This window comes from Hetaerina americana, unplaced genomic scaffold (assembly GCF_022747635.1).
Source record: "Hetaerina americana unplaced genomic scaffold, ioHetAmer1.1.p SCAF_1, whole genome shotgun sequence".
NCBI lineage: Eukaryota > Metazoa > Arthropoda > Insecta > Odonata > Calopterygidae > Hetaerina > Hetaerina americana.
Genome location: NW_027286069.1, coordinates 13,902,523 through 13,917,350, shown reverse-complemented (window position 1 = coordinate 13,917,350; position 14,828 = coordinate 13,902,523). Strand labels below are relative to the sequence as shown.

At 33.2% G+C, this 14,828-nt stretch overlaps 1 protein-coding gene across 1 annotated transcript; it reads left to right on the top strand.

The window, feature by feature from the left end:
* Nucleotides 1-138: 138 nt before the first annotated feature.
* LOC139688633 (methyltransferase-like protein 22) lies at nt 139-14,753 on the top strand. Its single transcript, XM_071586197.1, has 7 exons — nt 139-264; nt 361-454; nt 565-705; nt 2,814-3,002; nt 5,479-5,655; nt 8,015-8,117; nt 9,840-14,753. The coding sequence occupies exons 2-7, from the start codon at nt 361-363 to the stop codon at nt 10,015-10,017; spliced, it is 882 nt and encodes a 293-aa protein (XP_071442298.1). The 5' UTR covers nt 139-264; the 3' UTR covers nt 10,018-14,753.
* The last annotated feature ends 75 nt before the right edge of the window (nt 14,754-14,828 follow it).

Sequence of the window (14,828 nt, the reverse complement as noted above, 5' to 3'; positions counted from 1 at the left end):
TTTGCCTATTAAATGCTTACAAAATATAAATATTAATCATGTTTTTCATAAAACCTCCACTTAATTTTCGGCTGCATGTCTTATTTGCGGACCAAAATTAATTTGTAATATCGGTTTTCAATTGTTACGGGCGGAATCTTCGAGCATTGCGGAATATATAAAAATAGACAAATGAATTGGAGCATGTTATATATTTATAATTGACAGTTTAAATGGGGTGTTGTTGTCACAATCTGCTTTTAAAATGACGATTTAACATTAAAGGTACGGTAATAGTAAAATAAGATAGTGACATTTGAAATTATGGATATGTTTACCCAAATGCATTAACTGTGATGGTTCTTGTTCTGTGAATTTCAGATGAATAGCATCAACGTCGATGATTATCTGATAACTTCTGAGGTCCACCCGTTTACTGAAAGGTCGAACGTTAAACCGGTAGTAAACCCTCAAAGTAGGTAGAAAAGTGTAGATTCTAGCCTGAGCATAATTATTTCACAATTGAATTTCTAAAAAGATTATGGGAGAAAATGAGCTTATTGTATACTTTTATAATTTAAATAGATGTTGTCTCAAGATTCAACTTCACTTTTCCGTTGGGAATCGGAAATAATCAACAAAACGAACTCTTGGTGGATGAAGATGGAGATTACCTCATTCGACGTAAAGATAGTAAATTAAATCTCGAGGGAAGTTTGTTGATTGGTATGTACAGCAAGCTGCATGTTTATGCTTAGCATGTGTAGTATTGTTTATGCTTTGATATTAAAGACCCGGGGTGGCATTTACGATTTAATTCGAAATGAAACGTCAATGGTGGTACAAAGTAGCGGAGTTGTAGCCCCGGAACTAAACATCCAAAGTATATTTTTGCGTATGGCCATGCATAATTAACTATGAGTATGCCTATATACATATGACTACATAAAATGTATAGCTTTGCTAATATCAAACGACGGTTCATGAATCTGCGTAGAAAAATAATTTACTTTGATGTTTTATATATGGTTGTGTTTACTTACGCTTTCTGGAGTTATATTGCTGTTGTGTCCTGATAATAAAACCTGCTTTTGAAAAATGTAATTTTGAAATCATAGTTTTAGGATAAAAAATTGACATATTTGTAGGATAATATTAATAATTAGTTGGGATGGGTTAAATGTAAAAACACTAAAATTAAACAGTGCTCATTGAAATGATGTACTTCAATCTTGGATGCCTATTCACTTCCATTGCTTGGAAGGTGTTGATTGATTACAATTTTTTCCAAATTAATTTGTTCGTTAAATGTATGGAATGAAATTCCCGAGTGATTTCATTCTTGGTAAATTTCGAGGATTTAGCTTGCTAGATATAGTGTGAGACAGCAGTATACATTTGTGACCTTAAGAAAACTCTCCTATTAGTGTCCCACAAATTGTCATATAGGTACTAACAATAATAAAAGTTTTCCATTTTCATGTGCCATGTTAAAGGTTTTTCAAAGGGAAACTTTCTAAAAGTTACATCAGTGACTTAGTTCCAAATAAAGGAAGTGAGTGGGTGATTTTTCAGACATCAAAGCATTTTAGGAAACCAAAGCGGGTAGAGGAAGGGAACTGCATCTTTTATCCTGAATATATCAATTGCACATACATTAGGGCTCAATTCGGAATGACCCCTGACATATCAATACCATTCTTCGAAGGTCAAGAGAAAGGGAAGGTCCAAACAGATGCACATGTTTGTAATTATTATGTTGGTATGGAGACTTCATTTGGCACTAATTGTGTAATATCGCTTTATTTTGGAACAATGGCATGATAACCTATTATTAGATGCATGTGTAAAAGACTTGTAAAACAGCTATGTCAAAGCTCATGAGTGTCACTTGTTTCATCTGCATGGCTTGAACATCACTATTATTCCACTTTCCCTTCATTTTATATAACTGTAAGAACTTCATGTTTATCATATTGGCTGCCCCAGAATTGAATACCTACTTCATAATTGTTGTCTTCCTTTGCTTCATCTTGGGCGTTATGTGAATAAGAGACAAGCGATAATTTTCTATCCCCATCTGTAGCTATCCCTCCCTAGCCATTTTGCCTCCATCCTCATTGATTTGATCACCTCCTCTGATTGTGTAGCTATTCAAACTACAATCCATTTCATTGTAGTTATTTCTCACCTACTGTGATTTTTAACCATGTGTAGATTGATTTTTCCTTATTATATAACGTCTGGATTAGGTTTCTCAAGACCTGGTACTTGAAAAACCAACTTAAGTTGGGTGATGCTGAGATGCCCCAGTCATCCAGATTTGGATACTATTAATGGTGGTAGCATGCTAGTCTAGCGGCTAGAGTATTCAACTAATAACTGGAAGTGCCAGGTACAAATCTACATGGTACCACTAGTTACCTCCAGCTTTACTGGGTGCTAGCCAGTTTTTTCAGGCACTAGAGCATTCTAGAAATAACAAGCAGCGGAGGGAAAGGGAAAATGCACCTTCACTCATATTTGAATTTCGCATGCCATAGAATGCTATGACATGAGCATCTCCTCAATCCAACGAACCTTTGGATTGCACTTTGTAGTTCTGGTCGTTAGTGAAAATAAATTGTGATTTGTTTCAAGTGTATATTGTGAAACTATAAAATATCATGAAATTGTATAGTTGATATTGAGTATTTCTTTGTAATTTCTTATTTAAACAATATCAAAAGTATTGAAAATACGATACTAATAAATATTTATTCAATATTGTTCATCTTTGGTAGCAGTAAATGGAAGTATGAGATAATTTAATGAATTTCAACTTTTATTTGCAGAACATACTGTGGCTACTACCCTCAGTCTTGTAGGCCAACAAATTTGGAGAGGTGCCCTTTTGCTTGCTGATTTTTTATTGCACAATGGATCTTGTTTGCTAAAGGATAAAGTAGCTGTGGAATTAGGTTCTGGTACTGGCCTTTCAGGCATAGTATCTGCCCTTTTCTGCTCTGAAGTAATTTGCACAGGTATGTTACACATATGCTCATTAGAACTTGAGATTTTCCTATGCAGAGGTGCCGCCTCAAAATATGAGCCACTCAATGTGCTAACTTTTCGAAATGTGAACTTATTCACATTCCATTTTGACCTCAAAATGCTAACTTATTCCCGAGATACAAACATTCTTTTCTAATGTAGCATATTACTGAGTACTGAACATTAGCAACGATGCAGTCATATTTATTCAAAGGCATACCCTTAAAATGATGCCATTCCCGGATGCATCTCCCACTGCACTATTGTGTCACAGTACAACTCCCTTACTGTACATTTTACATGTATGCACATTCAGGGCCATAGTGTAAAGATGAGTGTTAATTGTATGCATCTAATGAGTGATAAATGCATAAAATACATATTTGTATTTTTACTTTTTATATTTGTTGAACATACTACACTTCTGAGACTTTTTAAGATTTTTAGGTTAGTCACCTATGGCATCTTTATAAAATCCCCAACTGCTTACTGTTTTTTCAGAAATCATGGTGCTATTTTAGATAATTTCTCTCAAGATGTTTTTTGTTGTAAATATTTCGTTGTAAATAAAAAATATTGGTACACAATATCAGTTTTGTATCTTTTCCAAAATTTCTAAATCTGGAAACGTATTGTTTCTATATTCCATGAGGTAGTAGTAAAATTGTGTTTTGAGGTATGAACCATGGGCAACAACAAATAATTATTGGAAGTCTAAATACCACTGTATCCTCCATTTATTCTATGGGCATTCAGGATTCATAATGTAGTTAATTCAGCGCGTAAACTCCTGGAATTAAAGCTAAATGGTTTTCACATAATTGGCCGGGAACCCTCAGAAAAAATTACTTAACCTACAGATGTCATGGATTTCATGCTAAAATTTCACAAAGATCAATTTTTGGCCAGAAGATTAGAATTTTTATCTTTCTATGTATATTCATGTCAAGTTTAATTTTTTTATCTCTATTAAAGTCCTATAAAATAGTTTTTCAAATATTTTTCTTGATGTATTTTTTAGTTTCCCTTCCAGCTAGTTCATGTATTGAAATACTGGGGTGCTACTCACAGTATTTAAATTCACTTTGTGCATTACTTTTTGCTTGAAATGGGGCCTTTTGCTAATGACATAACATGTATACTGCAAACCATGCAGATGGGGTATTTCTGGAAACCCTGAAGAATGAGTTTTTATCCTTTAAAACCTGAAATTGGTTGCTATCTAAATGGTTGCCACCCTGCTACTGCTGTCTCTTCCAGTCTCTTCCCTGCCTTTAAGATGCCAAAAAAATGCTTTAAAGTGACTGTATGGTAGATTTGAATAGCATTCTTGGCATTTCAACTGTCCCTGTTGCTCTTAGGCCCGTACCAAGAGTCACGTAACTAATGTCTCTGCTTGGTTTGAATCTTTTCTAACAAAAACGAAGGTGACTTTAGATATGCAATTATTGATGCAGGCCTTAGTTTGGACCATGACTTCTAACCTGTACAAATTTATGATATTCCATTATTTTTCCCTAATGAAGAATGGCTTAAAAATGGTAATCAGGTTTGACATTTATTAGAACCCCCGCTATTTTTTTCTGAAGCTTTAATCCTTTACCAAAATCAATTTTCAACAAAGCGTGGAAATGTGCACATTCCATGTCATTTTATGGTCATGGTACAAATCCCATAAATTACTCAGTGGGTGTCTTGATAAGTGTCATTAGGACTTCTTAATAGTGATTGACTTCTATTCTTATTCATTCACTGAGTAAATAATTTAATGGCTACAAGATAAACTAGTTGTCACTATGTGGAAATTAACAGCAATCTCGGAACTCTCCAATTAATGGCCAATATCAGAAATCACTGAGAGGCAAATGGATGCATTCTGAAGTGCGTTTAGTGTGGGGAAAGATCTTTCAAGTATGCAATTCTTTAAGCATAAGCATGAACAAGGATTGTGACATCCAATGACATATAGTTTCCTCATGAATGATGCTGTGGGTCATCCCTGCATAATACTAGAGAGTCAGTTTTTATAATCTATTTTACATGTCCGATTGAAATTTTGTGTCATGTAAAATTAATAATTCCTCCTTGAAATATATCAGTGATATGAAAAGAATCTGTGGTAATCAGTGTTATTTTGACGGTGACGTTTGATAATTATTGATAATAGTTTCAAAGTATTCTAAGATTTGAATATTATAGTTGCTGCCAGTGTAAATTACTCCCATTTTTACCCGAACAGTAATGTTTACTCTCTTGAAGAGGCTTCTGAATTGGGGAATAACTTTTTCTTTGGTTGGAGGAGCAATGCCTTTTCTTCAGGCTAATTGCTCTTGCAAAATATGAAGTTGTGCTTTATACTTACCAGACAAAAAAGAAAATTCTGTTTATACTTTTGAATGATTGGTTATTGTGTGTTCATTGTTTTTTTTTCCAAGCCATTAATGACCTCTATATGTTTTATTTAAGACTTAGACAGAGGAAACATTTTAAAACTCATCCAAGCCAATGCAAGGAGGAATTTATGTGCACTGGGATTAAATGCTGAGATGGTCCATGTGGAAGAGCTTGACTTCCTCAATAAAGAATGGAATGACTCTTTGAAAGAGAAACTTGGCAATATATCTGTAGTCTTTGCAGCTGATGGTAAGTGTACAACGTGCTTCATTATTCGGATATTTATGAGCTTGAGAAAATTTTGTTTTCCCAATGTATGTAGTCCTCACATTTGGCGTTTTGATAGATAAAACTAAATTATCATACTTAACTCAAATTAGATCACTGTGAAGCTATTTGATATTTTATTCTGTAAACCAAGTTCTTGCACTAGATTAGTTAAAGTGAAGACATTTTTTTTTACATATTCCTCAGTTAATTTATATCCTGTTTGCATCATGGTAAAACTGTATATAATTTATCCAAATATAATGTATTTTTCTGAAGAGGATTTGTTTCTGATACCATTTGTCTGTTTAACACTTAGTTGCCTCAATGAGGGTGATTGTGCGCTTAAAAACCATCAAATTCTTTTGAGTTTATTGCTGCCTTGAACTTACAGTAGTTTTTCCCTACAGTAGGGTTTCCCTACACATAATTTTGCTATGCCAGAGAGTAGTGGGATAATTATTATTAAGGTAGTTTACCATTTAAGGTATGATTTAGATGGACACAATTTATGGTAAAGTCCCTTGCTCCTCCTGGTGAAACAACCTGGCTATCAATGCTACAATAAATTGTTCTACGATTCCGCCTACTTTCTCCATTCATTCCATTCAATCTGCCTATCCTTTTCCACCCGTTTCCTCTCTTGCATGTTCTCCCCTCTATCGCAGTTTCTAACATCCCATCACCAATCAAAATACTCTCCATCCATCTTATCCTCCTCCCTTAAATTTCTCCCAACAATTCCCTCTCCTGCACCACCATGCCAAACACTTCCTAGTTTCTTTAATTTTCTGTCCATTTCACCTTTTCCATCCTTCTCAACACCCACTTTTCAAAAGCCTCCAAACTATGTTTATCATTTTGCTTCAATGTTTACAAAACCATGTGCCCTATCAAAGTTTTCTAGAGTATTTTCTTAACATCTTTAATCAACATCCCTGTCATCAATTTTCTCCTCTTTGTGAAAGCTTCTTTGCCTAATACAGTTGTTCTTCTTATGCCCCTACTACTTTGACCATCTTGGTCCTAAATACTTATGAGCTAGGTAAACTGCTCCACCTGTTCTTGTTTCTGAACTCCTACTTTAATATTTAACTTTGCGTTCCTCTTTATCGAAAACCCCATAACCTAACGAGCCTAACTTATTTTATGACTTCCCTTCTGACTTTCATTCCCATACCCAGGTCTTCCTATTTCTCTTTTACTTCATATGTACATTGAAAAGCAGAGATGACAATGGGCACCCCTATCTTACTCTGCTTCATTCTTTTGAAATTATCTTCTGAAACAAATCAGCACATTAATTGCTGATAATGAACTGCCTTTGTAGTCTTCCTGCATAAGGAATTTTCATAATTCTAATAACTGATTTTTGGTATCCTTTGAAGCCACTCATCTATACTTGTGTGCGTCTTGTTTCTCCTCAGGTTCACAAGTCAGAAAGCATTTTGTGCACGATCCCTGTATTATTATTGTATGCATTATAGTCAACTGTCCCAAGTCAATTGCATGCTGTCCCAACAAAGCAAATTAAGCAAAATTAAGGAAATAAAGCAAATATTGTTTCTGTTCAGGAATGTTCTTTGAGATTGAACCAAATACATGTTATCATGATCTGAATTTTATTCTTTATTAATTTATTACTTTCTCTGGGTCAAAATACTTTACGTCATGCTAAGCATAAATGTAGAAGTAATGTTTCCTCATTAATGGGCTTAAACGAGGTTACTATTTTATCTGAGTTGGTACATTTTCAAGGGTAAATTCTTAACATTGGTACTACTTTCACACTCCCTATCATTTCTTCATTTGTGAGCCTAAAGTGTGGTATCATAGTTGAAGGTAGTAATTTTCTGGTACTAAGGCATGGTTGGTGAAATTCTCTCATTTCAAAAGTGGGGGGTAGTACTTTTCCTCTACATCTTGTAGTTTTCCTAAGTTCAGGTACATAAAAAATCACAATGTTCGGTTTTGGTGGAATTTCCGTAGCCATCACCCAGTATTGAATGAAATTCAGAAGAAAGTTGGCATTTTATTAAATCCTACGCAAACAGTTACTGTGAATTGAACCATGGGCATATCTACTTGTAAAACTTCGGAACATGAGCCATCAGCTCTATATCATTTTGATTTCTACCAAAGTGTGATATGGACCACACATCTTCCATTGCTTCAGGATGGATGGAGCACTCCCACAAATGGGGTGCAGAGCATCACGCCGTTATAAGACCATCTGGAGTAGAAACTTCTTGAATCATTTCATTTTGAAGTAGTTTAATACATGCGGCATCCTTCAGTAATTTTTCAGTTCATGTCTTTCATTACTATCTATCTTTTTCAGTTATTTACGACAATGATCTCACAGAGGCTTTCTTGGACACCCTTTGCCGTCTTCTAGTTGGTTATGGGAAGCAAAGAGTAGCCTATCTTGCAATGGAGAAACGGTTAGTAAATAATAAAGGATTTTTGAGGTGCATGTAAGAGAATCATTCATGTATTTATGTATTGACTTGTACTTATGTATTTATATATATATTGTACTCATATTTGTGGAAATTAATGTGGCTAATGTACCACATCATCACAGTATGTTTAGCACAGGAAAAGTAAATAATTGAAATTGGAGAACGCTCTGAGAGATATGTGTCACTGGCACATGCCCATATGCTCCTGCTTGTTGGAAAAACATTTATTTTGTGTTAGTTAAACCACATCTTGAATATGAGTGGAATATTTGGGACTCAGCAGAGAAGGATATATTTCTTCAGTGAATTGTATCAGAGATCACCTGCCATTTTTGTTTGCAGATTATTATAAAATAATTTGGGAAACTTAGGAAGTGACTAGATTTTCTGCACAATAAGGTGCAGCTGAACATGGTGTATGAAGCTTTTTAATTATCAATTTCAAAGTAAATCCCTGAAAATTACTACTATTACTATTACTGATTCCACTCTGAAAAAGTTATTATTATAAAATTAGGGCTAATTCAGACAGATTTACATTTTGTACTTGAACTCCATAACCAATTTTAGATATTCAACGTGAGGACATTTTTTCAATTATTTGTTAGAGGTATTAAGAAGATATTCAACATTTTTATGGGAACATTTTCTTATTATTTTTGAGGCTATATTTATTACATGTTTGGATATACAGATGTAAAACCAGTTTACCTGAATGCCAAAGTAAAATATAGCAATTTGTTTACAAATATGTGATATCAAGTTAAGAAGAGTGTGAACTGTGATTGCCTATTTTTCCAGGAAGATTAGTGGTTACAAATACTTGGAGATGTTAGCTGAAAAAACATCTTGTTATCTCTTAATTTTCCTTTTCTGATGAAGGTAATTTAATTTCTTTGACACTTCAAAACATGCTCTTAAGATTAATGGTTATCAGTTTAGATAGGAATCAACAATTGATTATATTTTGGAGCAATACTTGTGTTAATTGTCCCTACAAACAGAGACACACCTAAGAGAGATATATCTTACAAATTAATCTTGAGAATTCAATTAGGAGATAATGGACAATATAATTGCATCCTTGTTTGCCCACACCGCAAATACTGCAGATGACCTATATCTTGTTCTTTGACTAGAATCCTTTCAAATAATTATTACTTTTATCCATCATAATTGTCAGTCGCTAATGATTTTATATTAGTAAACTGCCATTTGTTCATTAAATTTTAGACTACCACTATGTAAGGATTTGAGGTCAAAAAAAAACTTGCTCCTCATGCCAGATTTAAATGAGTGCTCAATTGTTGGTATTTATTAGCTATTTAAAAGAGAATTCATTTGTGACATGTCCATTATTCACATACTTGTGATGCCCACCCTGTAGTTATGTTTTTGCCCACCATGCAGTTTTAATAATGTGTCATACTCATAATAAGGTGCCAATTAAGGGCGTCAGATGAATAATAAATATCAGTAAAAATTATGGCCAACTAAAGATTATGTGTCATCATGATATTTAACTTAGATTTCCCACACATATGTTTAGTTGTTGATGTTTAAAATCCTAAATGACTTGTCTAGAAAGTTTTCTTGTCTTTATGAAAAAACTGAATGATATTTCATTTTTATATAGATTCAGCTGATTTTTGTTATCCTAATCATAAATATCTCGACTTTCAATTCATACCTTCTTTACAGGTACGTTTTCACAACAGCAGACTTGGACTCAGTTGCTCCTTGCTATGAGCATTTTTTGACGTGCCTTCAAAGGTGTCCACTTTGGCGCCATGCTACTTGCCTTCCGATTGATTTTCCTCAGTATTTCAATTATGAAAGAGGGAAAGATTTGGTTTTGTGGAAGATAGAAGGAGTTTAATGTTAAACAAAAATTACCAACTACTTTCCCATTTCTCGTGAGGACTACCATGACGTTAACTAAATGGAAAAAATTAATTGAGCACAAATTGTAGCCCATGCAATCCCGATTCCTTTCATTAATCAAAATCTATGCAATTGTGTATGCTTCTTCTATGAAAAGATATGTAAACTCAAAGAAAACAACTTTCCAGGGAGTGAACGTGTTAGTTGTGTCATGTTCACTGTTCTTCCAACACAGCTAATGCAATAATTTACCTCTAATATTGCAACATTTTTACAATGTTGTCAAAATGTAAAGTACATCATAAATTCACAAGTGTTAAAAGTTGAAACACATGTATTACATGAAAATTCTATATTTTTAGTAAGAAAAATTTAATTGATTTCAGGGTTTAATAATAATTTATTTTTGTTTATTTATTATTTTATTTATAGTTTATTTTTTATGCATTTTAATTTTTAAACTGTGGAGCGAATGTGTAGTCCAGTCACTGTAAAAATGTAAATTCAGTCAAATGACAGAGCATCATTTTAACTGAGAAGAAGACTACAAAAATAATTGAAATTCATTAAATCTCACTGTTGGGCAAACTGTACTCACTCCCTTTGGGAAGAGCATGGCACTTCAGTGTACCCATATCTAGCAGAGAAACATCCTCAGTAATCATCATACCAACACCATCACATGAATGCAATGAAACAAATGCAAGAGGAATGCCATATCCCTTAGTTATTATGCCCGTGTTTTCACTACAAATATCATAGTCATCATCCATGCCATGACTGTTCAGACACTTGTACTCACTTGTGTGTTGGTTGGCAATGTGCTTAAGACTTAAGAAATATCTCCTGGATTTGCATACCCTGGAGCACCAAAATTCTTCTTTCAAGGAGCAAGCAGTGTGTGCTAATCACTATCTATTGTCTTCATCAGTTAAAGTAAATCTGTGGCATTTTGCTGAATATATGTTGTGATATTGTTATTTCTGTGATCACAATGGCAAAGAGCCAATGTGGTTCCAGATTCTCAAAGCAGTTAGATCAATCAAATTTCCCGAGTTTCTAATGTGAGACTACGTGTATAGTTGAGATCCATGTATTATGGTGTCATGAAAATTCATCTGAACTGATTTATGTGATAGTTGTGAAGGTGGAGTAAAAAGAAATGTATGAAACATTTCAATATAAAAGCATAAAATATGATGCCAGTGCTCAAGGCTGTGTCAGGAAAGATATATCTGGAAATAAATCGATTTTGTCTTTGTGTATGCATGAAGTAGAAAACAATATCCACCCATAATCACTAGTCAAAAAAGGCAGGTGTTTCCTTGGTCATTTTAGACCTTCATGTCTTTAGCATTAAAATTATATTTTCTGCTCATTTTAATTTATTGTATGCTTATGCTAGTTTTATTAAGGTGCTTTTATTTGTAGTGCATCTTCCTTTGGAACTTTAAATTCCAAACTGTTTTATTTGGGTGCAAAAAAGTATCTGAAGTAGACAACAAATTTTGTCATCTCCTATGAATATCTCATGTGCTCTAGTGAGTGCAGCATCCAATCATCATGACATAAGTTCATTTTTAGTTGCAAAGAGCTGAGTTTCACATTACGCAATCAACATGTAAGGAGAATGTTTGCATAATGTGAAAACATTCTAAAATATCTTGAAATGTTTTGTTCTGATTGAGAAATTCTATGCTAAGAAATATAACCTAGAATTATGATTAGTTTCTTAATTTGCCTCAGAAAAAAACTTCTGGCATTCACACGTGTGACTGAAAATATTTACAAAAGATAAAAACTAAACATCATAATATTTATGTTTGCATTGTAGGCTAATAAAGTTCAAAAGGTGTTTTACTTTCCCTTACAAAGGCAAAATTTTGCCAGTACTTTGGCAGTAATTCTCATGAAGAATAAATAACCTTGCTTTTTCTTCTTTTTATTAAAGCCATGAGTAAAATGGATATCAATTGTAAATTGCATAATTAGTTTTTATCCATGCATTAAAATCTTCATTGTGATACTGCATTTTTTTCATTCCAAATAATTATTTGCATGTGCTTGGTCCCTCACTGAATGAACATACCTTGCTTAATGAATTTATAAATAATTTTCTTTTTGTTTACTATGGTTAATTTCTACTTCAGTAAACATTATTCCTCACTCAAGGAAATTTATTCATTAATGAAAAAATGAGTGTACATATATTAATTTACACATTAATGTTTGCACTCAGTAGCTTGAGGAAGTTGCATTATGATATTGTACGTGGGGGTATCATTTTTAAGAAATTATTGACAAGAAATAAAACATGTGAGAATTATGATCAATTTAAAAAATGTTGGAAAAGAATGTTCTCTTTTTAATTCATTAATGGATTCAGTAAAATAATATTTTTATGGGAAAGGAGGCTGAAGACCTTGGAAAGATATCAAGGGATTGTTTCCAACCTGACCTTTCTTTGTGGGGAATAATAAAATTCAGCCCCTAGCGAAAAAGGTTGATTACTCTTAACATAATAAATGAAAAATCATGGAAGAGAAAACATTGAACCAACATATTTATCCTAATGTTTTTAAATGTTTCTTTTTCAAGACGTCCTGTTATTAATTGCACATGGGGGTACAGTTTTTTAAATAATATTACTAAGATATAACCAAGATAACCGTAAGAAATTTATTCTGCATTCTAATTGATCCTTATTTACATAACATTGTAAATTACAGCTATCAATGTTGATTTGAATTGTTTCACAAAGCCATAGAGTCAAGTAACTCACAAATGAAGTTTATATCTAATTATTTTTCAGTAATAATGAAAAGTTTATGACACCCCCTCGTATAAATATGGGTGCACACAGACATAAGTACTTACAGCAAAATTTCCTATGTTTGCATGGTTTTCAATAGTAGTAATTTTTTTTCAAAATTTTTAAAGCAGGGTTAATAATGAAATGTCATGTAACCAAGGTCATTCATCAGCTGTGGTCTTACAATTTTGAAATAACACTCCCAACAGATAAAAGCAAAATGTTTTGTACAGACATATTACTGCACCGGCTGTTAACTTGTCTGATGATTATTACAAAAACTGATTAACATGCACCATTAACGACCCATTAGCCATACCTAATTTCAATGAGCTAATACTCATAACAAATGTTATGAATGAAACATAGTAACAAATACCAAAGCAGGCTCATTTCTGTAAGGATGTAAGATAACATAAATTCCAGTTTCCATGTATTTAAATATGAAGTTTTTAATGCATAGATTCATATAGATAGAAGTTCATTATGCCATGAGAGAAAAATGAAATAAATACTAGGTTCAATGTTATTAGTTAGACTGTTACAGTACAATAAAAGTTCATGAGTTCTAAATTCAAGGGATCAAAAATTTCAACTTAACAAAATAATCAAGCTCTACAGTATTGAACTTTTTAAAAATTCTTATATTTTGTATTTGGTAAGTAAAATTGCATTTCAATTTCATTGTTTTCAAAAATAGGCAAATTGATCTTATGAGTTTTTGATTTAGTTGCTTTTATTCTGTTTTAAAAAAGAACTAGTTCCCAAAAGAATAGAATAAAAAATATGAAAACAAATGCCTAGAATTAGAACTGAATTGAAGGAAGATTGGATTTCCATATTGTTGACTACATACAGGCATATTACTCGATGCCAAAACATTAAACTTATGCAAACTTCCATTGATAATACCAAAATAAATTATTAGATAACATAAATTCAAAAAATTCAATGGATGACGCATATTTCTTCATTTTTGCCGAAGTTAGAATTGGAAGGTTTACATTCTGGAATTCCGGCTAGAATAGGAAGTTTTTGTTGAAGAAGAACCAATTTTTGTATTTTACGTTTAGGGTACCTTGCGAGTACCCTACTTAAGCCAACTGCTAAAACAGGGTTGGGATGTTAAATACTATGAAAAATTTATCATACTTTCTGGAATTCACAAGATATGTTCTCGCTTTGTTACTCTTTGACCTGTGTTTTATCTTTCACTGTCAGATGTGAGAGAATGGTTATCATCCAGCTGATTTCGAGTCTTTCTCTCTATCAACATCTTCAGGGGAGGGGAACCCGAGGGGAGGGCTGCAAAGGGAACCATAATAAAAAAAGTCCTCCCTTAGAATACACTTCCTTGGTTGCATTTCGGATGTTGTTTAAAAAGGGCTTTAAGGAGAGATCGAGTTTTTGACAAAGTTTTCATTTATACTCTGTGTGTGTGATCCTGACTCATCAGTCTGCTGAATCTGCCTCAAAGAGACTGAGAATTCAGCCTTCACCACAGACCCACACTCGCCCAATAACCTAGCTCCAATGGTATAATAAACCTGAACTATCTTTTGCCAGCTTAACCCATTGACTGAAGTGAAATTATTGGAGAGAAATAATAATGAACAATTGTAATTTCCACTAGTATTTTTATTAACACAACCCGGGTTTAAAAACTTTGCGCTATCCCAAGTCATGGGAATAAAATACTACAGTGTAGATAACAATTGTTAATTATCATCTCTCTCCAACATGGGAAGTTTTTACAAAGTTAAGCCTGCAACTATACTGTTTGTTTAGAGTGAAAATGTTAGGGAGATAATCAAATGAAGTCAAATGGCAAGATAGGTATAGGATTGAGTGTTTGAAACTGGAACTTAACTAAATATATATATTTAATGGCATGCAATGCCTTAGGGCAGGTTTGAAATAAAGTATTTTGTATCAGAGAATTAGATAATTGCTATGCATTTCATTGCACACACACTTCAACATCTCTGCAACAA